General features: G+C 52.3%; 1 protein-coding gene across 2 annotated transcripts; it reads right to left on the reverse strand.

Annotated features, from left to right (window-relative positions):
* Positions 1-1,209: 1,209 nt before the first annotated feature.
* ODAD4 (outer dynein arm docking complex subunit 4) lies at positions 1,210-24,790 on the reverse strand. 2 transcript variants are annotated; one of them, XM_058705446.1, is made up of 12 exons: positions 24,526-24,790; positions 22,782-22,913; positions 22,429-22,579; positions 21,652-21,713; positions 21,188-21,353; positions 19,646-19,870; positions 19,266-19,473; positions 12,507-12,593; positions 10,463-10,659; positions 8,076-8,176; positions 4,370-4,454; positions 1,210-1,930 (listed from the first exon to the last, which is right to left on the reverse strand). In XM_058705446.1, exons 1-12 carry the CDS (start codon positions 24,637-24,639, stop codon positions 1,395-1,397), a joined length of 2,064 nt encoding a protein of 687 aa, XP_058561429.1. In that variant the 5' UTR covers positions 24,640-24,790; the 3' UTR covers positions 1,210-1,394. The 2 variants fall into 2 exon arrangements, 1 of the variants encoding a protein (XP_058561429.1); XR_009255374.1 differs by lacking the exon at positions 8,076-8,176 and having other exon boundaries at positions 1,908-1,930; positions 24,526-24,743.
* Between the last annotated feature and the right edge of the window lie 533 nt (positions 24,791-25,323).

Here is a 25,323-nt window from a genome sequence, read left to right on the forward strand (position 1 = left end):
GCTGGGCCGCGGCGCACCTGTGTCCGCCAGAGTTCCAGCCGAGCTCTAGAAAGAGGGAGGCAGTCACCCTTCCCTGGTCCCACAGAGGGATTAGGGTGAAGCCAGGGAGGCAGGGTCGTGCAAGGGCAAAGGCAGATCCTGTCTTTATTTAAAATTTTGGTATTTTATTCATCGTGGGGTTTTGCGTTAATTTTTGTGTGTTTTACAATATTATGTTAAAATACTGTTATGTCGCTTACTGAGTTTCTTGGCACCTTATGAAAAATTGCATCTGAAATGCCTCACTCGCCTCACCCTAGTCGGGGCCTGGTCCTAGCTAGCGTCACGTCAGCCCTAACGCCTACAAGGACTGCAGAAATGGAACAAGGATGGCAATAGCCAAGGGACAGATGGATAACGTAGTGAAATCCTAGCTTATCCCCTGAGGTAGCTGTTCAGCCACCACCACCTCTGGGAAGCCACTGAAAGCTCGGTTGGATTTTTGAGAGCTTCCCGTGTACCAAGTGCTGTTGCTAAGCACCCCTAGAAGCCTCACACCAACCCGGGAGACAGATACCCATTCTACAGAGGAGGAAACAAGCTTGCGGGAGCCTGATTTACCTGACCATGCCGCCCGGAAGTGGTGCAGGTGCAGGCGAGCTGCCACTCCTACTTGGGGCTGCTCCCTGCACTTGGGCAGGAACTTTCTCCAGCTGGGTTTCTAGAACACAGTGCCCCTGTCAGTGCCAGCATTCACTTCTTTCTGCCTTCCAGGCTTCAGGGTTTACAAGTAGGGCTTCCTCACTGTGACGGCTGAGGCTGTCCCATCATTATTTCTTCCATAAAGCCTCCCACAGTGCCCTGAACACAGTAGGCACTCAGCAAGATGAACGGATGGCCGGTGCCTGGGCAGACATACCTCTATTCCCGTCTTTAAGTTAGCCTGGTTCCTTGGAGCTTACCTGTTTCTTCACCCTCCTGAAACCCTTTCTTCTTAGCACCTCTCTCATTTCTTCCATGCAGTCCTTGGACAGGGCTTGGGGGAGAGGACCACCCGTCCCACCTTGAACACGCTCTGGGTCAGCCCTTGCTTGGGGTCTGTTTTGTCACCTGGTCAGGGTCAGGTCCGAGTTTCGCTTGGAATACGGTACCTCGAGCTGGGTTGAGCTGGGTTATTCGTTCTCTAAGGCTCTTGTGGGAGAGGAGGGAGGCTAAATGACAGACTCGGGGTTTGTAAGAATGAAAGGTATCTATTTAAAGGGAAAACAGTAACAGAATTAGGCAGAAGTGACCTGCGGAGCCTAGGCCCCATGTTCTCCCGTTAAAGACAAATCTCAGCTCGAAAGTCCAGTTTAAGATCCCCACAGCCCCTGGGAACACAAGCCCCCTGATTCTCATGCCAGCTGCTGACTGCTTCATTCATCTGCTTTTTCGTCTTTTTCCATTTCTTCAGCATCTTCTGCTGTGGTCATTTCTGCTGTTCCTCCCAGTTCCGTTTGCTCTACTTCTGACTCTTTTCTGCTGGCTTCTGAAACTTTCCTCTCCAGTGCCTCCGACTCCTTTCCACTTAAGTCCCCTGAGAGTTTCTGGTCCAGCTCTGAAGGCCTCCTGTAAATTTCTCTCGATTCCCTTCTGCTCACGTTTCCCGCCCTTTCTGCGCCTGCTTCTCCGGATGCTTTCTTGGCAACGTCTCTTGAATCTTGCCCCGTGGCTCCCAGCCCTGTTCTCTGAAAGGAACGGGCTCCCCCTACTTCTCTCTGCCCGTTTTCTTCTTGTCCAGTTGCTGTGATCCTCAGAATCTCCTGAGACAGCTTGTCTTCTGTCTCTTTCTCGTTCTCAAGTGGCTCTCGTTCCCAATGCTTCATCACCTTCTCAGGCTCGTTTCTTTCTCTTCTCATTGTTTCCTTCTCCCTTACCATCATGATCTTATTTTCCAATGCAATGGCCTTTTCTGAAAAACAGGAAATAGGAGGGAAGAAAAGTAAAAGTTTGTTCATCTCTGGGCCTGGGTGAACCTCAACCTATAGGGGCCTGTGCTTCTGAGAGATAGCACGCCTTTCCAAAAGCAGAGAAAGGGGATCATTGTTTCCTGAGCCCCAGCCCTGTTCCAGACATCGTGTGAGCTGCAGAGGTGATACCATTCGGTTGTCATGGAATTGCATAGTGTCAGTGATTCAAGTTCGCAAAGGACCCGAGACTGATGACAGAAATCACAGCCAGTGGTCACACTGCAGATAAATAAATGGCAGGACCAGAATTTGAACCCAGGACGGTCTGCCCTCGGAGCACATTCTCTTTCCCTACTAAAAATAACATAGGAACTGGAAAATCACAGAGGGGTTCTTTTCTCCAGCACCCTTATTCTGCATTTCTCTTTGTCCCTGGGAAACACATTCATCATTTATTGGGAGGTTCCCTATCAAAATATGAGCAGACTGTTAGCAGGAAGTTCAGCTGGAGAGCTATGTTTACGACCAAAGTGATCCTTGCCCCATGTTTTTATGAGCTACAGAGAAAAGTCACAATCCCCTCCTGAGTTCCTCCATATTCTCTTTCTGGAAGCCCCTGGTCTCTAAGATGCCTACAAGCACGCCCCCCCCTCCCTCCGCCCCCACCCCAATACCCAAAGTTCACAGCAGGGAAAAGGCCTTCATTTGGTGGTGAAGACATGTACAATGCTGCCGCCTGCTGTTCCCGGAGGGAAGTGCCAAGCAGTACCCGGCCGCTGGCCCCAGGGCCTTCCCAATGGGTTTTCAGGATACCTTCCCCGGCACGTGGCTGTGGCCCGCCAAGGGGATGGGAAGCTGCAAGGTGCATCTCCCCTTTCCCTGCTGTATCTCTTCACATCGATTGCCCCTGCGGCTTCTGAGAGCAGCTCTAAGGGCCTGTGGGAGCAGGGGCAGATTCCCTCCCTGGGGAGATCCAGCCACCATATGGCAGGCTCTGGATAATAAAGGGTTGTGATCTGGCTGCTTGGGTGCCCAGAAACCTCACACCCAGCTTCCTGCTGCTGCTACTGGAGGACTTCAGCCTTGGTGTCTGGAGGGGGCTCTGTCCTCCTGGGGACACGGAGCGCAGACCTGGCTACGTGTCACCGCGATGGAGCTGCAATGATACACCACCACAGAGGGGGAGGCAGAAAGTGGGTAGAAGTGTGGGTTCTGGGCCAGGCTGCCTGAGACTGAAAGCCACGGTGGGACTTGAACCCTTCTGCCTCTGTGTCCTCATCCATAAAACCAGTAATACTTATTTCATAGTGTTCTCGAAGGGATCAGGAGAGTCAGCTCACATCAAGCCCTTAGAGGACGGCCTGGCACACAGGAAGCACTGAATGGAGAACAGCCTCTTTCATCACCCCACCCCCCTGGGGCCCATCCCTGCTGACTACCGTGGGGCCTGGGGTTCCAGCCACCTCCTCTTCCCTCAATCCTTCCTAGAGCTGGGGGATGGGCGAGGGGGGGGGGTTTCAAGGGGGGTTTTCGAGGCTTCCCTGGAGGCCAGACTCCTGCATGCCCTCACCTGGCCCCTGCCTTAACATGCCAGCCAGGAGAGCAGTGTGATGCAGCAGGGGACAGTGTGGCTCCAAGTCAGACTGCTGTGTGACCCAGGCAGGTTACCCAACCTCACTCAGCCTCCACTGCCTCCCCAAAATAACCAGTAGCTACTCCTAAGGTGGTGAGGACTGAGCCAGATCCTTCCTGTCTGATGCTTAACCCTGTGCGGGAATGCAGGAAGAGCCCCCAAAGTGTAAGTGTGCTTACAGCGTAAGCTGCTGTCATTCTGCCACTGTGTGTTCGCCCCTGCTATTTCCCACCAGAAGTGCCCTCCCCCTTCCTCCTCATGCCTAGAAAGCCCTTGGGCATCTTTTGGAGCCTAAAGCAGATGATTCTTCCTCTTTGGAACCTTCCCGCTCTCCCCAGAGACAGCCGGAGTTCTCTGCTGGTGCCCACAGAAGAGCGATGCCTCCCAGTCAGTAGTGCTCGCCCCGCAGGAGCCCATTTGCTGACAACTCAAATCGCCTGACTTCGCCCCCGGGCTGTGGGCTCCTCTGGGGCAGGGGCTGAGCCTCTGTCTCCCCCAAATCCCACACCTTCCCAGTGCATGGCAAGTGTTTAACAAATATCTGATGAATCAACTGGAGAAATACAGGGCTGGGCTCTCGGGGAACACGGTGTGGGCTCTGACCCCCCCCCCCCCCCAGATGGGCTGGACCGCCCGCCTCTCCTGCCTCAGGGAAGGCCTGGGGTTTGCAGAGGGAGGGGGGGCACCGCAGCCAGAACGCTCAGTGGGCCGTGCCAACCCAGCACTGGAGGAGCTGCTGGAAAGTGCGGCGGAAGACTGACAGAAAAGAAGGCAGAAGAGAATCCTGAAGCTACCTCCTGGCACTCACCTTTCTCCCTCTTTTCTTTCAGTGTCTCCCTGTAGTTCGTTTTCTTCAGCTCTTCAATGATACCCTTGTTGGCATCATCCAAGGCCTGTGGGTGGAGAGGAACCGGTGAACTCTTTTTTTTTTTTTAATGTTTATTTATTCTTGAGACAGAGACAGAGTGTGAGCAGGGGAGGGGCAGAGAGAGAGGGAGACACAGAATCTGAAACAGGCTCCAGGCTCTGAGCTGTCAGCATAGAGCCCGACGCGGGGCTCGAACCCACGAACTGTGAGATCATGACCTGAGCTGAAGTCAGACGCTTAACCAACTGAGCCACCCAGGCGCCCCCCCACCCCCACCCCGGTGAACTCTCTTAACCCCTGTTGGCACCAGCAGCTCCCTTTCTCCACCCAGGCCCCCTCCCCAGCAGGCAAGGCTCTGCACCAGCCTTGCCACCCTCCCTTGCCCCCTGGCTCCTCTGTAGACTCCTGCCCTGCGGCTAATTTAGACTTCCGGACTTGGAATTACCCACACTAAGTGGCAGGGGATACTTACTGCAGGGAACAGGGGATACAGGGGATACACTGCGGGGAACTCGGACTTCACCTCCCTTGGTTTGAGCTGTGTATTTGGGAGCTGTCTCTGCTCATTCTGACCTCCTTACCAAAAGCTTCTTTTGGCTTCAGCCAGTGTAGAGTGGAAAGCCTCTAAGCACTCAGCAAGGCAGTGAGCCATGGAGAGGCCTCAGAAACACACCGGGGGTGGGGCTGGGGTGCTGGCCTGTCTTCAGAGGGGCTTCCGGGGCATCTGCAGCTTCCCCAGGGGCCTGGGCCTCAGCCTGTGTGCGTGTTGTTGCGGGCAGAGCAGCAGTAAGCACGTGGGAACCATCCGCAGAAAGACCATGGGCCTGGATGCTCCTGTTCAGCGTTGGTCTGCCCACTAGTACACATTCCTGCCCAGGGCTGCCAGTCCAGGAAGGTGAGGCGGCAGGGACCTGGTCTCCTGAGGTGTCACCTAGGGCCGAGACTTCCCCGTGCCTCTCATTTTCAAAACACTACCCTGCCTTCAAGGCGACCCCAGACCCTCCAAGATGGGAAAGCCCAGCCCTGCCTCCCGCCCTGGGCTCTCTCACTCCAGATCCCCTGGTCCCTGCAGCACTGGTCAAGAATAGGGATTTTTGTCTTAACCTTCCCACTGACAGCAAGCTTCCCGAGGGCCAGGACCATAGCTGTCACCTTTGGGCTGGGCAGCTCAGAGCCAGCTAGTGGTCCGCAAATATTTACTGGACTGAACTGTCAAGCTCCATCTGCAGGGCAATCGCACAGAAGGACATCAAGTGGGAGAAATCATGAGTGTGACTGGAGAGCTCTTCCTCTGGAGGGCAAGGTGCACATTTGGGGAGTTGACCCCCCAACAGAGGAAGAAGACAGCGGTATGACGGGCCTGAGCTGCCCTGGGACAGGTGAAGGGAGGGCACAGACTGCCTCATGGTGGACTCTCTTGGGAGCAATTTCCCCCTGACAGGAAAGGGGTAGTCCCACCAGGGTCCTCACAAACCACAAGCTCACATCCTAAAAAACCGAGTATATCAGGTCTCTCCTCTGCCATTCCCAGCCCTTCAAGTCAAAGCTCGTCCACTGACCGTCTAGGGTCCTCTGGCCCTACTCCTACCACAGTGAGCCACCCCGTGTACCCAGTCCCAGGACCTCTTCTCTGCCTCCCACAGACTCCTCAGTGCCCATGGCCTCCTGTGCCTTCAGAGCCCTCACCCCTTCTCAGCCCAGCCAAACCCTGCTGTCCTGGTCCTTCGAAGCCCAGAATGAGGCCCGCCTCCAACTGCAGCATCCTTGGCTGTCACTTCCCAGGGTCCCTGCTCCCTTTCGCGAGTGCCTGAACCTTCAATCTGGTCCCTAAGGCCAGATGCCCTCCTGGTACCCTTCGTGGTACCCCTAGTTACCATGCCTGGCCTCTCCTGACCACGGGGGCAAGCTCCCCAAGGACAAAGCCCTGCTTTTTGTTGTTGTTGTTAAGTAAGCTCCATGCCCAGCATGGAGCCCAACTAGGGGCTTGAACTCACACCCTGAGATCAAGACCTGAGCTGAGATAGGAGTGCCTGGGTGGCTCAGTTAGTTGAGCGTCTGACTTCAGGTCATGATCTCGCGGCTTGTGAATTCGACCCCTGCATCAAGGCTCTGTGCCGACAGCTCAGAGCCTGGAGCCTGCTTCAGATTCTGCGTCTCTGCCTCTCCCTGCCCCAACCCCAGTCACACTCTGTCTTTCTCTCTCTCTCTCTAGAGAATAAACGTACATACATACATACATACATACATACACACATAAAAGACCTGAGCTCAGATCGAGAGTCAGACGTTCAACCAACTGGGCCACCTAGGTGCCCCGGGACAGGGGCCCTGCTTAATTCACACCAGCAGATGCTTACTGGGGTCCAGCCAGGTGCTTGCTGGTCGTAGCTCTGGAGTTTCAACACGGGGCAGCTTAGGCGGGCAGTGGGAGGTGGGGAGGCCAGGGGATTCATGCCAAACTGCCTGTGTTGTCGGTGCGCAGACCCTACTGAGGGTGTGTATTTGCCTGGAGTGGTTCTGGGAGCAGTGGCCAGCCTGATGCACCTGCAGGCTTCCCTGGATTCCCCTCTGGTCTCTGTGTCCTGAAGCTTGCAGTCTAGGCCGGCACTATCCAACAGAAATTTCCACCACCGTGAGAATCCTCTAGATCTGCGCTATGTGGTACCTGCAAGCCACATGTGGCTACTGAGCATTTGAAATGTGGCTCGTGTGACTGAGAAACTGAATTTTACATTTTAGTTACTCTTAATGCGTTTTAATCTAAATAGCATGTGGCAGGCGGCCGCCTTAATGAGAGTGAGCAGTGCGGGTCTAGGCGTGGGAGGCTGTCACACTGTATTTCTTGTTGTCTCCTGGAGGAGGCAGCATTGTACAAACTGTTAAGTCCCAAAATCAACTGAGAAGATTTCAACCAGCATTAAAGAAAAAATGAAAACTGTAAGAGAATATAATAGGAAATATCAACATACATAGTAATGGGAAATACGTTTTGTAAAACGTTCGTTTCTGTTATTTACTTCAATTAAAAAAAGTTTTTTTAATGTTTATTTTTGAGAGAGAGAGCAGAGCAGGGAAGGGACAGAGAGGGAGAGAGAGAGAGAGAGACAGAGAGACAGAATCTGAAGCAGGCTCCAGGCTCTGAGCTGTCAGCACAGAGCCCAACGCAGGGCTCAAATTCACGAGCTGTGAGATCATGTCCTGAGCCGAAGTCGGACGCTTAACCGACTGAGCCACCCAGGTGCCCCTCTATTGTTTATTTCAAATAGAAATAGGGGCGCTAAGCGTCTGCCTTTGGTTCAGGTCACAATCTCACGGTTCGTGAGTTCAAGCCCCGCATCAGGCTCTCAGCTGTCAGCGTGGAGCCTGCTTGAGATCCTCTGTCTCCCTCTCTGCCCCTGCCCCACTCATACTTTCTCTTAAAAATAAATAAACTTTAAAAAAAAGAAAGAAAGAAGAGTATCGGGGTTGCTGAATAAACTGACGTCAGTAGCAAGCATTCGAAAGCCACTATCCCTCCTAGAATGTGGCCTGCAGTTGGTGGGTAATAAATACCTGTGGACTGGCTAACTGAGGGGCTGAGGGGCTTAGGGGCTGAGGCCCACCCACCCCTTCCCACAGCCAGGGCCCAGGGGGGTGGGCAGCTCACGCTGATGATGGCTTGCTGCGCCTCGTTGTTATGAACCAGCTTCGCTCTCTCCAGGGCCTTCTCAAAGTTGCTCACGGCCGACTCGAAGTCTCTCAGCTTGACTGGAAAGCAGGGAGGAGGCACGGCACAGGTAGATTGTGACACTGTGTGTTGCACAATGCGGCTGCCTGGCTGCTTCCGGGGTCAGTGAGAAGCCCCAGGCCTCAGGCAGCATCACTGGCCAGCACCACCCTTTCCATCACCTTCCTGGGCCATCTCACCACTAAGGACCAGAACCTAGGAGCCTGAGTCTTGGACAGCAGGCCATTCAGAGAGGTCAGAGAGGAAACTCCAGGGCAGTGGGACAACCCCATCTTCTCCCAACTTAAGATTGTTCCAGAAGTGGAAATCCATATTTTAAAAATGTTCATTAAAATTGTGCAAAAGCGCTGCGAAGGCCACGGAAATATCAAAAGGCTGGATGCGACCCACGGGCCAGCAGCTGGAGTCCAGCCCCTGCACCTGCGCAATCTGAACCCAGAGAGGAAGTGGCGCTGTCTGAGCTCACTCACCCAGCTCGTTAGTGCTGGAGCTGGAACCCAGTCCCTGACTGACTGGCCAACTCCCCAAGGTTCTGAGCCTGGAATGCCCAAAGCCCAAGCTCTGCTCGCAGGGCTGCACGGCCTCTAGAACTCGGTGGCTCCCAGGTGGCTGCATCTGATTTTTTCCATCCCAGAGTGGGGAAGCTGAGAGGGGCCCAGCGGCCCTCGGGGGCAAGTGAGTCAAGAGTCGAGAGTCGACTCAGGGCAATGTCAGCTCTGATGGGTACACTGCATTTCCCCTTGAGCTTATACCACGACCTCCTAAGAAAAGGAAAGAGTTCTAGGAAAAGCTCCAGTTTACACCTTCCCCCAGTTTAAAGCTTCCACTGGAAGTTTCTACCTATATTTTTAGGGAAGAATCTGATTTGTAAATGAGGCCCATGAGGCCCTGTGGATCTGCCCCTCATCACCCCCACCCCCGGCCCCCAGGGGCTCCAGCTGGAACTGGTCTCCCCCAGCTTCTTAAATCAGCCGAACTCCTAAATGCTTCTAAATGCTGTCCCTTTGGCTGGAAAGCTCTGTCCTCAGCTCTCGGAGCAGCTGGTGCCTTCTCATCCTTCAGGTTTCTGCTTAAAAGTGACTTCCTTGGACATGAAGGCAGGAAACGGTTACCAGTGGTCATCCCTACTGTATGCCCAACTTGGCGCCTAGAAGGTGCCAAGGAAGTATTTGCAGTACGAGTGAGTGACTGATGATGCCCTTGATTATAGCACCCGCTGCATTTCCCTCCTTACTGGGGATCAGCTGCTCACCTGGGGCAGGCACTGAGCTCTGGTCGCGGCTTCATTGCGTCCTAACCCGTGACCTGCAGCCATTTCTTTTTCAACTTTGTGTTATGAAGTATTTCAAATATACACGAAGTAGATGGAGTAGTTTGATGAGCCCCCACTACTCACCCAGCTTCAACAATGATCAAGCTACCACCGATCTTGTTTCATCTATTCCTCCTCACCCCTGCCCCTTGCTGGCTTGCTTTTTACGACTTCATTGAGATGTGACTATCATATTATAAAGCGCACCATTTGTAAGTACACAGTTCAGTGATTCTTGGCAACTTTATGGAGGCATGGGATGATCCCCATGACCCACTTTCAGAATACTTCCGTTACTCTGTAAAGGTCCCTCAGCAACCTGCTGAACCACTCAGCGCCTCGTTTCCCCCTACCCCTCCCACCCACTGTCTGCAAAATGAGGAAGATAACACCTTCATCATTGGCTCACATGGTGAGTAAGTGCTAGAATGCATGTGCACAGAGCACCAGGGCTGGGGGAAGTGGCGCTCTTCTGACGATGGCACAGTGCTATGCTGGTCTGTGGCCGAGCTCTTCGACGGCAGGGCCAGCTTCCAGGGTGCCCCGAGCTCTATCTGAGCCTAGACTAAAGAAGGCACTTACCACACGCTGGGCAAAACGGAGGGGCTTATCGTCCACCCTCCGAATCAGAATTAACCTGGCCAGACTAAGGGGCACCTGGGTGGCTTAGTGGGTTGCGCATCTCACTTCAGCTCAGGTCATGATCTCACGGTATGTGAGTTTAAGCCCTGCGTCGGGCTCTGTGCTGACAGCTCGGAGCCTGGAGCCTGCTTCGGATTCTGTGTCTCCCTCTCTCTGCCCCTTCCCCACTCGTGCTCTGTCTCTCTCTGTCTCTCAAAGATAAATAAACATTAAAAAAAAATTTTTTTAAACAAATAAACATTAAAAAAAATTAACCTGGCCAGGGATACATTGACGGTAAAGCTTCTGGCCATGGCATGGCAGTGGGCCCTGAGGGCTGGGAAAGGTAGTGCAGTCCTCTCTGTGCCCATACCTTGTGCCTGTGCCACCAGAACGCTGGCGTTCAGCTGCCACTCGATGTCCCCTTCTTCCTCAGCACACTGCTGGGACTTCTCGCCGTAATGCTGGGCCTGCCAGGCCTGGTCCAGCTCCAAGTAGCAGCGGCCGATCTCGTGGAACAGCCAGGTCTTCTCCAGCGTGGTTTTTGCCAGAGGGATCTTCTCCTCCCACCTGGGAACACAAAGAACCAGGGTCGGCTCTTTCCACCCAAACCCTTTACTCGGCCACAGGAGGCCAGGGCTCCTTCCCGGGGCAGAACAGAACTTGTGCTCCAACTACCAGCTCTTTCAGACACGGGGATGGAGCCATAAGCGTTAAGATATTTTCAAACTAACAAAGCTATTTTGGTACATTTACCAAATCGAATCTGATACAATTGGAGATAATGTTTACAAACTTGGGTTTCAAATAACATAGGGGCACCCAGGTGGCTCAGTGGGTTAAGTGTCCAACTTCGGCTCAGGTCATAATCTCAAGGCCCCAAGTCAGGCTCTGTGCTGACAGCTCAGAGCCTGGAGCCTGCTTGGGATTCTGTGTCTTCCTCTTCTCTGCCCCTCCCCAGCTCATGCTCTCTCTCTCTCTCTCTCTCTCTCTCTCTCTCTCTCTCTCTCTCTCTCTCAAAAATGAATAACCATTTTTTAAAAATCTTAAGGGGTGCGTGGGTGGCTCAGTTGGTTGGGCATCTGACTTCAGTTCAGGTCATGATCTCACAGTTCATGAGTTCGAGCCCCACATGGGGCTCTGTGCTGACAGCTTGGAGCCTGGAGCCTGCTTCAGATTCTTTCTCCATCTCTGCACCTCCCCTGCTGGCTGTCTCTGTCTCTGTCTCTCTCTTTCTCAAATATAAAACATAAAAAAAATTTTTTTTATCTTTAAAAATAACATAAAAATAACATTGAAGAATCTCATTAAGTATACAGAAGACAAAATCAATACCGAGAAAAGATTAGAGTAAAAAAAACTCGAGACCTCAATAAAGTAAGAGCAAGATTAGAGTTAATCATTGTCTCCAGGGGGGTGAGATTGAGTAGTTTTTCTGCTACTTTTCCATATTTTCCAAATTAATATTTTAACAATAAGCACAGATTTACTAGAAAACATTTTCTTTCTTTCTTTTTTTTTTTTAAAGTAGGCTTCACACCTGGTGTAGAGCCCAATGCAGGGTATGAACTCATGACCGTGAGATCATGACCTGAGCTGAGACCAAGAGTCTGATACTTAACGCACTGAGCCACCCAGGAGCTCCTAAAACATTTTCTTATAAAAAGATGCACATGGGTGGGTGAACTCTCAAACTCCTCCATCTTTTGGCACATAGACACCAGGGGCCATTCAGGAAACCAAGTTGCCTGGAGCACAGGGTCCTGGTGAACGAGTCTATTTCGATCCAGCACTGAGCACCGGAAGGACAGCTGCTCTCAGGGCTAAGCGAATGGGCCCGTGGAACCTCTCCATGCAGGCTGGTCGCCAGGCGGGCCAGGCTCTCTCCGGAGTTTCCCCGGGGCTGAGCTGCCCCATTGGAGCAGATTGTTGGCCCAGGGTTGCACATCAACACTTCAGTGATTGGGTCACCTGGAGAACTCAGCCTCCCTTCCCAGCGAGTCCACGTTGACTTCCCAGAGTCACAGAAGAGCCTCAGAAGAGATCCTCAAGGTCAGGCAGTTCCTGAACTTGCCCAAGGTGAGAACCATCTGGAGGGCTTTGTTAAAACCAGGTTCTTGGGCTCCAACCCAGACCAGTAGAATCAGAATTTCCAGTGCAGAGACAGGTATTCATATCCCTGTACTGCAGGGGATTCTTGTCACTGGGAAATTTTGAGAAGATGCTGATTCCAGCCAATTAACAAATGAGCCTCAGAGCTTACAAAACAGCTTGCCCCTGGTCACCTAGCAGAGCCTGGAGCCAAACTTGGGTCTTCTGATGCCTCATTGCCTGGCATGCTGGCCCCGGCTGGGAGTCTAGTGGGAAGTGGGGAATCCTGGCCCGAGGGTGGGGCAAGGACAGCCCTGAGCACTCACGTGTCGATGGCTTGCTGGAATTTCCCAACTCTGGCAAAAACCCTGCCGATGTTGTCAAGGGCTCTTGACTTAGCATCAGGAAGGTCACTGTGGGGAAGAAGCAGAATAAGTTGTTCACTAGAAGTTGGCCATTCTTCGAACTGTAGGAATTGAAAAGAAGCAAAGACAGGGCCTCTGGCCTCCAGGACTCGGGTAGGGTGGGTTGGAGGGATGATATCCAGGAGGAGAGGCTGTGGCACACAGGCCCTCTCGTGCCCTGTGGCCATGAATGAACACCTTTGGAATCTTTCCAGAGAATAATCACTCAAGAGCTTACCACATGTCCTTTGATGCAGCAATTTCCCTTCTAGGAATTTACCTGGAGAAGGGCATTCTTTAAAGCACTCTTTATAATGGTAAACATCAGAAATAATCTAAACCAGTGCCCTAGTGCTGGCAATTTTTGTGTATAAAAAAAAAAAGTCCCTCACATATTAAGTTAAAAAGCCAGATTATAGGGGCACCCGGGTGGCTCAGTCGGTTAAGCATCTGACTCTTGATTTCGGCTCAGGTCATGAATCTCACAGTTTGTGAGTTCGAGCCCAGAATCAGGCTCCATGCTGGCAGCATGGAGCCTGCTTGGGATTCTCTCTCTTCTCTCTCTCTCTCTCTCTCTCTCTCTCTCTCTTTCTCTCTGCTCCTCCCCTGCTTGCTCTGTCTTGCCCTCAAACTAAATAAATAAACCTAAAAAAAAAGTCAGATTATAGGAGCATATACTAGGTCTATTGCCCTGTTTGTGCCAAAAATAAACATGCAGGCCTGAGGCACGATGCTGTGCCCCTGGCCTGACGATGGAGGAAGGAGCCATGGATGAGTTACACTCAATGCACGGAGTACAAGTGTAGAAGGTGGAAAAGGCTGGAAACAGATTCTCCCTAGAGCCTGTAGAGGGAGCACAGCCCTGCCAACACATTGGTTCTGGCCCAGTGACAATGGCTTAGGACTCTACCCTTCAGATCTGTAAGAGAATGAGCGTGTGTTATTTTCACTCACCAAAAAAGAAGTGAATGAATAAAAAGTGGGCATTTTTTAAAAGATTTTCTCTCTCTTTTTTTTTTAATAAGGTTTATTTATTTACTTTGAGAGAGAGAGAGAGAGAGAGAGAGAGAGAGAGAGAGAGAAACAAAGAGCACAAGCATGCGTGGGAGGGACAGAGACAGGGAGAGGGAGAGAATCCCAAGCAGGCTCCACACTGTCAGCACAGAGCCCGATGTGGGGGTCAAACTCATGAACTGTGAGATCAGGACCTGAGCTGAAATCCAGAGCCGGATACTTAACCGACTGAGTCACCCAGGCACCCCTAAAGATTTTATTTTCAAGCAATCTCTACACCCAACGTGGGACTTGAACTCAACCCAAAGATCAAGAGTTGCATGCTCCATGGACTGAGCCACCCAGGTGCCCATTTTTTGGCACCTAAAATGAGCACCTGGGTGGCTCAGTTGGTTAAGCGTCCGACTTCGGCTCAGGTCATGATCTCATGGTTCGTGGGTTCGAGCCCCACATCGGGCTCTGTGCTGACAGCTCAGAGCCTGGAGCTTGCTTTGGATTTTGTGTCTCCTTCTCTCTCTGCCCATCCTTTATTCTCTCTCTCTCTCTCTCAAAAATAAATAAACATTAAAAAAAATTTTTTAATGGGCATTTTTAAAAGAAGTTGAGAGGTGGGCGTCTGGGTGGCTCAGTCGGTTAAGGGTCCGACTTCGGCTCAGGTCGTGATCTCTCGGTGCATGAGTTTGAGCCCCACGTCGGGCTCTGTGCCGACAGCTCAGAGCCTGGAGCCTGCTTCTGATTCTGTGTCTCCCTCTCTCTCTGACCCTCCCCCCATTCATGCTCTGTCTCTCTCTGTCTCAAAAATAAATAAACGTTAAAAAAAATTATTTTTTAAATTAAAAAAAAGAAGTTGAGAGGATGTAAGTCTAACTATTAACAGTGATTACCCAGGGGAAATGAGAGTATGAGGAAAACTATTTATTTATCCATATTGTTTAAATTGTGTACCGTATTCCTGTAACAACAGAAAAGAGAGTAAGATATTTCCATAAAGAAAAACACAATTGTTCCCCTTACATTGGTTCTTTACCATCACCACCATAAGAACACTCTGATCTGTCAAAAACTTCCTCCCCAACAAAGAAAATAAGAAAACCCTCCTCCAATGCTCCCGTCACCCCCAGCATCTCCTCCCACCCTTTCCCTCGTCCTCACCCAAGGCCCTGCCATCCAGCGGGCTCCTGTGTTCCCCATGAAACTTGGCACCTTGGACTCATTCTCCCCAGTGTGAACAGAGCCTGCCTTTCAAACACGCACATCTCATCAGGCCATTGCTCTCCCCGCAGAAACATGCACACAAAAGCACCGAGTTGCACTGTATTGCTGTGCATGATGACAAAAATGGAACATCCTGCATGTCTGCCCACAGGGACACAGTGCAAGAAAGTATGTTGTGTGCTGAAATTCCTTTCTCTGGAGCCATTTAAAGGACGAGACCCTTTCCAAGGCACATGCTTTTTAAAAACCATAAAAACGAGCTGCTTTTGTTTTGAGAATCCTAGGTATGTGCTTATGTACAGAAATACACAGGTAAATATATCGCAAAGGGGCCAGAAGGCCACATGTCTAGATGACCCCAGGGAAGTGAGGGGGGTGTGGTCCTGGGAGTGGGGGAGGAGGGGGGGACTTCCAAGTTCTGCTCTCCGTGCCACAGAGCTCTGGACCAAGTACCACACTCCCACTAGTACTTGTGTAAAAACAGACTCGGCCCTCAGTCCTCTTCAGCATGGGATCTAGACTGCCACTCCCCATAGGTCCTGCCCCATCCCCCACAGCTTCCACCCCTGCTGCTTCTCTCTCTCCACCTAGGGTGCCCTCCTCCCTCTCCGCTGGTCCACTTGGCTGACCTGTCCTCTCCGAGGCCCCCTCAGCTCCCGCCAGTGCTCCCACCTGCCTCTCCTTGGACCTTCACCCACATTGTGCACCTGCTGCTCTGATGGCACCCCCGGTGGCAGCCTCCCCCTTCTAGAGAGGGTGCTCTGCTATGGTGTGATGAATGAATGAATGAATGAATGCTAACTTACTCATAATACCGTGTAACAAGAAATAATAGCAATGATAAAGCATGCAATCTAGAGTGTCTGAAGGGAGAAATGAGGGCTGGCAGGCTGTGGAGGTGGGAGGCACATGTGGGGCATTGCTGATTACAACGAGGGAGGACCTGAACTCACAAACAAGACTGGAGGCCCCTTCATGGGTGTTAAAAAGGGCCTAACATTATCAGAAGAACACCTCTATTTGTTTAGCCACTTGGCGTGCATTTATCACATGCCCACTAAGTGGCAGCTGCTGGAAAGGGAAAGGGATATATGATAGTCCCTTCCAAAGTCCAAGGGGAGCCAAGATCCACATGGAGTGTGGAGAGGGAACATTAAAGGGGGATTTCTATATCACCCAGGGGGCACACATTTAAAATTTGAAGGGGGTGGTGGTGCCTATGCCTGAGTGGCTCAGTTGGTTAAGCAGTGGACTCCTGATTTCAGCTCAGGTCACGATCTCGCGCTTCGGGATCAAGCCCCACATTGGGCTCCACGGTGACAGTGCATGAAGCCTGCCTCTGATTCTCTCTCTCCCTCCCTCACTCATGCTCGCTGTCTCTCAAAACAAATAAACTTGAAAAAATTGTCTTAAATAAACGAAATTTTGTTTTGGGAAGGAGGGAGCTGATAAAGAAAGTGCTGGCTAGAGAGAAGGAAGTCCTCTTTAGGGGCTGCAGGAACAGAGCCACAAGGTGCTGGCTGAGGCCCAAGATGCCCAGGGGCCTGGAGAGAACTAGGTCAATTGGGGCCAGGACAAGTCAGGTCAGGAAGGGCAGACCAAGCCGAGCAGAACTGGGAGCTGGAACTTCATCCCGACCCACGACTGGACTTGTTTTGCACAGAAGGGCCAGGTGGGCTCCAGGAAACCCAGGATGGAGGAATCAGTCTAGAAATGAGGAGGGTCTGGACTGAGCTGTGGGAGGGAAATGGAAAAATACTGAGGAGACAGGAAGAAGGAGGCCCAGACAAGACGTAGGCTGGCTGGGCATGAGCACGGAAGGGAGGGAGGAATCTGAGAAGCTGCCTGGGCTCCTTCTTGGGGACTGAGTGGCCAAGAGAGCCATCCCTGCAGACAGAGAACCCTGGAGCAAGAGGTTGGGGAGGAAGATAAGGGGTTCCACTTTGGACATGTTAAATTTGGGATTCCTGTGGGACACCCAAGTGAAAATGCCTGGGATTCGGATGGCTATGCGGGCCTGGGGCTCAGGAGGGAGGGGTGGTGAGAAGCAAAGGTAATAAGTAAGTCCTCAGGGCCTGGGAGACAGCTGGATTCACGGCACTGTCAACACATATCTCATTTCATCCTCATAGTCCCTGAGTCGGTATTATCATGCCTTCATCAGAGATGAGCAAACCGAGGAGATGAGCAACTTAATCAAATCCACACAGCCTCGGAGTGCCAGAGCCGGGAATCAAACCTGGGAATCAAACCTGGCCCTGTCTCCAAAGCTGCTGGGTTGTTTTCTACTTCCAGAACAGCCGCTATGGGATACTTCTGCTCAGCACGCAAAGGCCAGTGAGAGATGAACTGGGAACGAATAGCACATGGGGCTCCGGTGAGTGAGGAGAGGGTGGGAGGCAGGAGCCTTCAAGGAATATGGTTTGACCCAGGGGCGCCGGGGTGGCTCAGTCGGTTGAGCGTCCAACTACGGTTCAGGTCTCATGGTCTCGTGGTTTGTGGGCCCCGCGTCGGGCTCTGTTCTGACAGCTCAGAGCCTGGAGCCTGCGTCAGATTCTGGGTCTCCCTCTTTCTCTGCCCCTCCCCCACTTGCACTCTGTCTTTCTCTCTTTCTCTCTCTCTCTCTCTTTCAAAAATAAATAAACATTAAAAGATTTTTTTTTTTTAATTTATTTTTGGGACAGAGAGAAACAGAGCATGAACAGGGGAGGGGCAGAGAGAGAGGGAGACACAGAATCGGAAACAGGCTCCAGGCTCCGAGCCATCAGCCCAGAGCCTGACGCGGGGCTCGAACTCACGGACCGCGAGATCGTGACCTGGCTGAAGTCGGACGCTTAACCGACTGCGCAACCCAGGCGCCCCTAAAAGATTTTTGAAGGAGGAGGAGGAGGAGGAGGAGGAGGAGGAGGAGGAGGAGGAGGAGGAGAAGAAGAAGAAGAAGAAGAAGAAGAAGAAGAAGAAGAAGAAGAAGAAGAAGAAGAAGAAGAAGAAGAAGAAGAAGAAGAAGAAGGAGAAGAAGAAGAAGAAGAAGAAATAGGGTTTGACCCAAATGGAGGAGTGACAGGGAGCGCTGTGCAGAAGTGGGTTCACAAGAGGCCTTGGGTGCCAAGTGAAGGCAGGTGGTTTGAACCTGCAGACAACAAGGGGCCAAGGCCAGTGTGTCAACAGGGTTAGAAGGGTTGGGGGATGAAATGCAGGTCGCTGGAGGTGAGGTGTGGGAGCAGCTGGAGGCAGAGACAGCCGAGCCCCTGACCTGTGACCGGAAATGGATAATGGGAGGTGGGAGAGAGTCTCAGACTGTGGGCAAATGGGAACCGAGCAGGGGAACATCATGGAGGGCTCTACAGGTTAGATTCAGGATGACTGGAAACTGATGGCACCTTGAGAGGGACCCTCAAGTCTTGGGAAGAGCTGATAGCTGGTATTCGTACTATTATGGATACCTGGCACTGTCCTGAGATCTTTACATGGACTTCTACGTGGTTTCTTCCTTCCCCCCCTATCAGGAAGGGGCTACTGTTATGCCCATTGACAGAGGACACCGGCTGGGACAGGGGAAGTCCCTTGCCTAAGGCCCCACGGCTGCGGTTTTGGCTGCGAGGTACAATTCCAAAGCCCAGGTGAGGTGGACTCTAGAGCCCCGCGCTCTTGGTCAGCACCATAGTTTCCAAGACCCTGCTCGGTCTGACCCCTGCCATTTGGCCTGGCTTCCTCTTGGTCACTCTTCCCCTGGCAATACTCTGTGCTCTCCAGCATCAAGCTTCCATTGGCCTCCTTCAGGGTCCTCCCACAGACCAAGTGTGCTCCCCAGGGCCCAGTCCTATCCTCCTGGAATATACTCCTCATAGCACTGGGTCCTGTACTTCTCCTTTGTGACACGTCCCACAATTACCATTTATTAGCTATGTCATTTTTTTGTTTTATATCTGCAGGGAGATGACCCTTATTTTGGGTCACTGCTGTGTTCTTAATGCTAGCAACATGTGGCAAGTCTGGGGTTCATATACGCTTGTTGAGATGATTTAAGAACAGAAATACCCTTGGGGCACCTGGGTGGCTCAGTCGGTTAAGCCACCCACTCTTGATTTCGGCTCAGGTCATGATCTTGCAGTTTGTGAGATAGAGCCCCGAGTCTGGCTCTGCACTGACAGTGTGGGGCCTGCTTGGGATTCTCTCTCTCTCTCTCTCTCTCTCTCAAAATAAATAAATAAAAACTTAAAAAAAATAAAGAATAGAAATACCCCTCAGAGCCAAACCTCTGGGAGCTTTCTGGCATTGGGGGCCACTTCCTTCCTCTCTGTGGCAAAAAAGCTGATAGTCTAGGTCCGCCTCTTAGCCTCGGTCCTAGGAGCTCACCCGCCAGCAGTCCTGGCAAAAGGCCAGGCACGGCCCCTGCCCCCCTCGTCTTCAGGCCCACGGGCCTCAGCCGCTCAGCTTTTCCTGGACACTCACTGTTCCTTGGCGATCTCCAGGTCCTTCCGGTGGCTCTGCAGGGCTGCGACCATCTGCCCCAGCTCAATCTGGGCATTCCCTATGCAGCTGTACAAGTTTCCAAGCAGCTCATCCTTGTTGGGCACCTCCTCTTTGTTCCATTCCAGCACCTTCTTCAGCACCTTCTCAGCCTTCTGAAGGCTCCCTTCAGCATTGCCGCTGCTCAGCACTAGGAAGGGGAACAGGGGACATGGAGGCGGGAGCAGCCTCCTCAGGCCGAGGGGAGAACCCACCTCCCCACGGGGGATACCATCCACAGGCCAGCAAAACCAGGGTCTCAGCCCACAGTGCTGCATTCCACCGCCTGGCAAAGGCCTCACCCTTCCAAGAACACTACCCACACATGTCAATGTCCTCGAGGCTTTTGAGGATGTAGCGGGCTGTCTGTGAGGGCTGCCGTTTGCGGTCTCGCAGCCATTTCTCTTGCATCAGCTTCCGGTCCCGCTCCCTGGCATAGATGGGCTTCTGCTGTCTCCAGAAGTTACTGTGGGTGTCCAGGTAGTTGATGCCTGTCATGATGAGGTCCTCCACGGTCAGGCCGTGCTTGATGGTGCCTTTGATCAGGTCTGGGGAGAAGGGTGTGAGGAGAAATCAACTAGAACAGGCACGTAAGGGAGCTACCTCCTCTTGGCTGGGGATCCTTGCTGCGGGGGCCCCTGTGGGGCTCTCTGTTTTGAGTTGGAGAAAGCAAGGGCACATAGGTGACAGAGTAGCTCTATGTGGACCCAGGTGAGGCCAGAGCCCCCTTTCCAGGCACTCCCAGGGTGCCGAATTCAGTGCACAGGCCTCTTATGGCAAGATAGAAGGAGCTAGCAGAAGGGGCAGCTGGCAGATAGCTTTCTGAAAGGACCCCAACCCGCAGGGCTCCCTTATTTCAGGTTGTGTCCTCTGAAAGAATAAGTATGAATGCACAACCTGGTCCAGGTTACCAGTGCCAAGTGATTCCCCAGGTGCCAGTGGGTCAGTGCAAGCTGGGAGCCGGGGTGGGGGAATAGGGGTGTGCCCAGGCTCTGCCCGCCTGCCTGATCCGAGTTTAGAGCTGGTAGCAAAACTGCAGGGCTTCTTGGGGATAATTTTCAGGCTACCCCTTCCTCCACAGAAGATCCTCTGGAGGGAAGGAAGTTTTCAGGCCTCTTTCAGAGATGGGCCAGCAGCGAAGCTGCTCGAGACACAGACCTGCAGGGCGTTCTGCAGATGCCCTCAGGAAGTCAGTTCTGGAGAAAAGGCATTTGACTCAAGGATGAATCCTGCTTAGGCTTATCAGCTAACGGCAAGACTCCCACCCTCCCATTTCATTTCAAGGCTCTGCCCTATTTTCTGCCACCGCCAGCACAGTATGGTGGAAAGAGCGCTGGACCCGAGGTTAGGAGGCCAGCCTCTGGTGCCAACTTTGCCATGAACTTGCTTGTCACCTTGGACAAGTTACCGCATTCAGGGTCTCTCTTTCCTTATCTATAAAAGGGGGGATTAGACCAGATGAGGTTTCAGAACACTCAAGTACTAGTATTGGAGGATTCCCCCCAGCAAGTCCCAGCTAGATTCCTTTGCCCGTTGTACAAATTGAAGGCTCAGAGGATGCCCCTCCAAGGACCCACATCTCTGGTGTTCCCTCGCAGGGCACCATAATGCCAAGAGCACTGGTTCTGCAATTGGACGTCTTAAGACTCAAGTCCACTGTTTACCTATGCGCCACCTTAGGTGAGTTACTTAACCTTTCTGCACCTGAGTTTCCTCATCTGTAAATGAGCACGCTAGGAAAACCTGTCCATAGGAGCATATCGGCTCATGTTACACGACAGGCTCTGTCTCCCGCTCGTGCATTAAGCACCCGTCCCAGATTTCTTCTGCCCCAAGTTCCCTGTCGCAAACAAAGTGTCTGAAACCTTCATCCAAAAGGAGCTTCTCCAGATACTCCTTGTCCACGTAGAGCTCGCCCAGGAGCTGGCGGACAATCTTCTCACTCTTCAACGAGCCCTTCCGCTTGGACTCTATCTTGGGGTGGTGTACGAGGTGTCTCATGGGATGAGGCTTCTGCTGGGCTTTCATACTCTGGGAAGATGGAGTGACACCCGACAGAGCCTCAACAGGGATCACAGAGTACCCAGTCATGGCCCCAGAGTCTATGATCCCAGACATCTCCTCCAGGGCCCTCTCTGTGCACCCAGAACCACGGAGTGTGTCTAGTCTGGGAACAAGACCGCTCTGGGGCCGGGGCAGAATCCCATGGCCGCCCGTGATGCACAGGAGCTGACCGTCCCCAGGTAAGAAGGCCACCGAGACCTGTGCTGCTCAGGCCCATGTGGGCTTCTCCTTGGGCAGGCTGTGGTGTCAAAACCAAGGCCCTCACCTCAGCCTGCTTGCTCAAGAAGGAGACGTCCCCTTTGTTCTTCAGCTTAATTGAAGAAGGACCTGCAAGGAGAGAAGTCTGGCTCAGGTCTGCCAGGCCCTCAGGCATGATCTATCCCCTACTTTTATGTAGAAATGGCTGCCTTTGGCAGGGGGTGGTGGAGGTTGTGGCAAAGCTGGCTCTGAGTGAGCCCAGCAGGTTAATGGTACCCGGGTGCTTGGAAGGAATTACAGCCTCCTAAGAGCTGGGCACCCCCCTCTAGCCCAAGGCCAAGGCCGCCAAATTTCCAAAGGAAGGCAGTCCCTAAGCACTGGGGGAGCTCTCTATCCCCAGGCATTTCCACACTCTGCCGCCCACCCAAGGAGGCAAACTCGTGCTCTCCTCCTGCCACCAACCTGCCACCAACCTGCCACCAACCTGCCACCAACCTGACAGGTAAGTCCAGTCCTTGGTGCAGATGTGGTAAGAGAGGAGACCAGGTCCTAGGGCAGGCTATGCTCAGAACCCCAGCCTACCCTATGAAACCAGGCCAAAGACAGGCCTAATGTGAACAGCCTTCTCATCTGGCTTGGAGGAGAACCAGAAGTTGCAGAGCTGAGCACAGTGGCTCAGGAGCTGGTCCTCTGGGTAGACAGTTCCTAATCTCCAACAAAATCAGCAGCAGCTAAATCCAAGCATGCTCCCTGCAGGCCTGGTGGTGGCTGCTCACTCGTATCTCCAAGCCTAAGGATTCCAAGAGCCTCCCTGGATAAGGGCACAGGTCCAATGGTCACTCACTTCCCACTGAGTTGTTGATGGCTTCCTGGGCTTTCTGAATTCCAACTTTGAATTCTCGGTCAGGCCGCAGCTTGTAGCCTCGATGATAGAACACCAGCGCAAACTCAAAGTCCCCCATGGTGTACAATGTCTCAGCCTTTTGTAAAATCCCCTGAAATGAGAGAAGTCAAACTGAGGTGGACAGACAAGGCTTTATGGGACTTAGGCGTGGTGGAACAGAGAGGGTCCTGGGTTGAGGATCCAGGTTGGGATGCAGGGGCAGGTAGCTAGATAAGTGACCTAAGGCGAGAAAACGGCATCAAACCCTAGGCAATCTGGTTAGCCTGAGTCCTCCCACCCATATGTAAAGTCACCTTACAGAAAGTCGGGTCACCCTGGAGCGAAGCCTCAGCATCCTGCAGGGATTTCTCCAACTCTCCCATCTTCAGGAAGCATTTGGACCGGGCAACCAGGCAGTTCTTATCTCCATTCAGAAGGTGAAGAGCCTAAGAAACGAACCACCCAGGTCGACAGGCACCGGGCAGCACGAGGTAGAAGCGGGACCGGAAAGGGCCTCCCAAACCCTCCTGCCAGCGCTTCCAGGGGATTCCTCAGGCCAGCAAACATGTCTCTGGATCTGATCAGACCAGAAGCAGCATAACACCGATCTTCGCTCCGCCAACTTGACTGTCTGCACGTAGCTCCTCTCGGACAAGGTCAAATCACTAGCTGTTGTGGAAGCGACTGGCTGAGAGAGATGCAGATACCACTCTGTGGATATATGGAATTTCCCCCAAAACATCTCGGATTCCTCCGGTCCACTCAGGTGACAGAAGCTTAGGATTTTTTTGCACCTACTGAGTTCACCTACAAACCTCAAAAGGCTGCACTACACTCAAAATACATTTGTGAGGCTAAGCACTCTGAAGGCTAATGAAATGGGTTTTAGGACACCTGCCACTTGGGGCATCCATTCCCCAACTCTCTCTTGTTTACTCCCTTATTGAGAAGGAATCACTATTTCAGGAGATCAAGATGAAAATGCCAGCAAAACTGAAACTGTGATTTGGGGAGTAAGGCGAGAATGGAACACTTCCCCCCATGTCCTCTCTTCTGTCTGAAATCATCATAGGTGCTTTGACGTACTGTCCTTCCTGAGGCATCAGACTGTACTCACACCTTTCTAAGACCTACTTTTTACAGGAAGCAACTACTGGCTTTTCCGGAAGAAGGCTACTTCTCAACCAAAGCTATTTTCCCTCAGGGTGTTCTTTTCACTCTGCCTGAGCTTCTCTAGGATGGAATGCGATCCTGAAAGAGGAGACTGGGTGGAGGCAGGGATCCTGAACTCAACCCTTCACCCATCTGGCCTACCAGTTCTGGTTTTAGGGTGTGGTTGGTGAGCCAAAGGGACAAAAGACTTTGGGTAGCAGTGGAGAAGCTTGACTTTAGGGGGAGTCTTGGGACTGGTTAGAGGGCTATCCTGCCACTCCCTTTGGAATAAGAAGGATTGGTTGTAAAAGAAATTGTGGTAAGAACATCTAACAGCTTACTTGTGAGGGAGTATGTATGGTGGTTAGTATCTAGCCCTGGAATCTGACTGCCTGGGTTTGAATCCTTTCTCTTGCCAGTTCAATGAATCTTGGACATGTAATCCACTTCTACATCAGTTTCCTCGTCCATAAAATGGATTCATAACAGAACCTCCCTCATAGGGTCATACTGTGCTTAGCACCGTAGGACGGGGTGGATCGAGTCATACTAAGGTTATGTATAATGCTAGTGATATACTGACCATCTGTGAGCAACTGTGTGCCAGAGATTGCACCACTCGTACATGCAGCCTCCAAGGGTAATAAAGGCTGCTCTGTGGAAAGAGGCCAGTGAGTCACAAAACATTCAGCAAAAAGTAGAAGTCCCTGTTAATGCAAAGAATGGTTATTAACAGCAGAAGGCAAGTGAGAATTGGTAGAAAATGGCCAAGCGGTGCCAGTAGTGCGTCAATTAGGCACAAATGAATCATAGAAACAATAGGGTCCTCCAGCACCACGGGAACCTCAGCGTCACCGGGAATTAGAAGGGGTGATGGGTAATTGGTACGTTCAGAGCGCGACTCACGTTGCTGAAGCTCTGGGCAGCTTTAGAGAACTCCCCGCACAGATACAACCGCTCGCCTTCCGCCATGTAAGAGGGAAAGGTGCTTCGCAAGGTGTCAGCTTCTGGGTCCGACATGGTGACCGCATGCGGTGACGCTGAAGCAGAAAAAGGGAGGAAAAGAAGCCGGAGAACCTGTGTGTGGCGTGTAGAAGCCCCGTCTCCTAGCAACCGGGAAGCGTAGAGGTGCTTCCGGCCCCTCCCCTCGCTCCTTAGGGGCGGGAGTCCCCGGGACAACCGGTTCCAGCGTGCGCATGCGCCGGCCCAGCAGCGCACTGGGTGAGGGCGTGACCCGCGCGTGGCTGGTGACTGCAAGGTGGCTGCAAGGCGGCTGCGCTAGGCCGTGTTTACTGTTGCCTGCTCCGTCGGTTTTCTCCCAAGTTGCATCGTGTCCAGAATTTACAGCCAGCAAAGTGGGAAGAGGATTGGAGGCAGAATTCCAAGTAGGGATAAGGCATACGTGGCAAGGATGTGTGCACCATGTACGGCCACATTCAGGATGTGAGGATTTGCAAAAGACAGCGGAAGATACTGTTGGGTTGAACCTTACTTTAACCCATTTATTGAGCACCTGCTAGGGGCAGGGTCTGATCGAGGCCTTTCCTGACTTTCCCCAGTCCCTCACTCTCTCTGTCAACAAGGTAGACTAGATTATTTCAGATTACAACAAACAACCTGCCTTTGCGACATTACTTTTTTTTTTTTTAAGTTGATTTTGAGAGAGAGAGAGAGAGAGAGAGAGAATCCCAGGTAGGCTCTGCA

This window comes from Neofelis nebulosa, chromosome 16 (assembly GCF_028018385.1).
Source record: "Neofelis nebulosa isolate mNeoNeb1 chromosome 16, mNeoNeb1.pri, whole genome shotgun sequence".
NCBI classification, from domain to species: Eukaryota; Metazoa; Chordata; class Mammalia; order Carnivora; family Felidae; genus Neofelis; species Neofelis nebulosa.

Excerpts from the sequence above, each read along its gene's own strand:
- ODAD4 (XM_058705446.1), bottom strand. The coding sequence starts at position 24,639 with ATGTCGGACCCAGAAGCTGACACCTTGCGAAGCACCTTTCCCTCTTAC. Across the intron at positions 19,474-19,645 it reads CCTCGAGGACATTGACATGT|TGCTGAGCAGCGGCAATGCT; the intron begins GTGGGTAGTGTT and ends TCCCCTTCCTAG. Across the intron at positions 12,594-19,265 it reads CTGGAGATCGCCAAGGAACA|TGACCTTCCTGATGCTAAGT; the intron begins GTGAGTGTCCAG and ends TCTTCCCCACAG.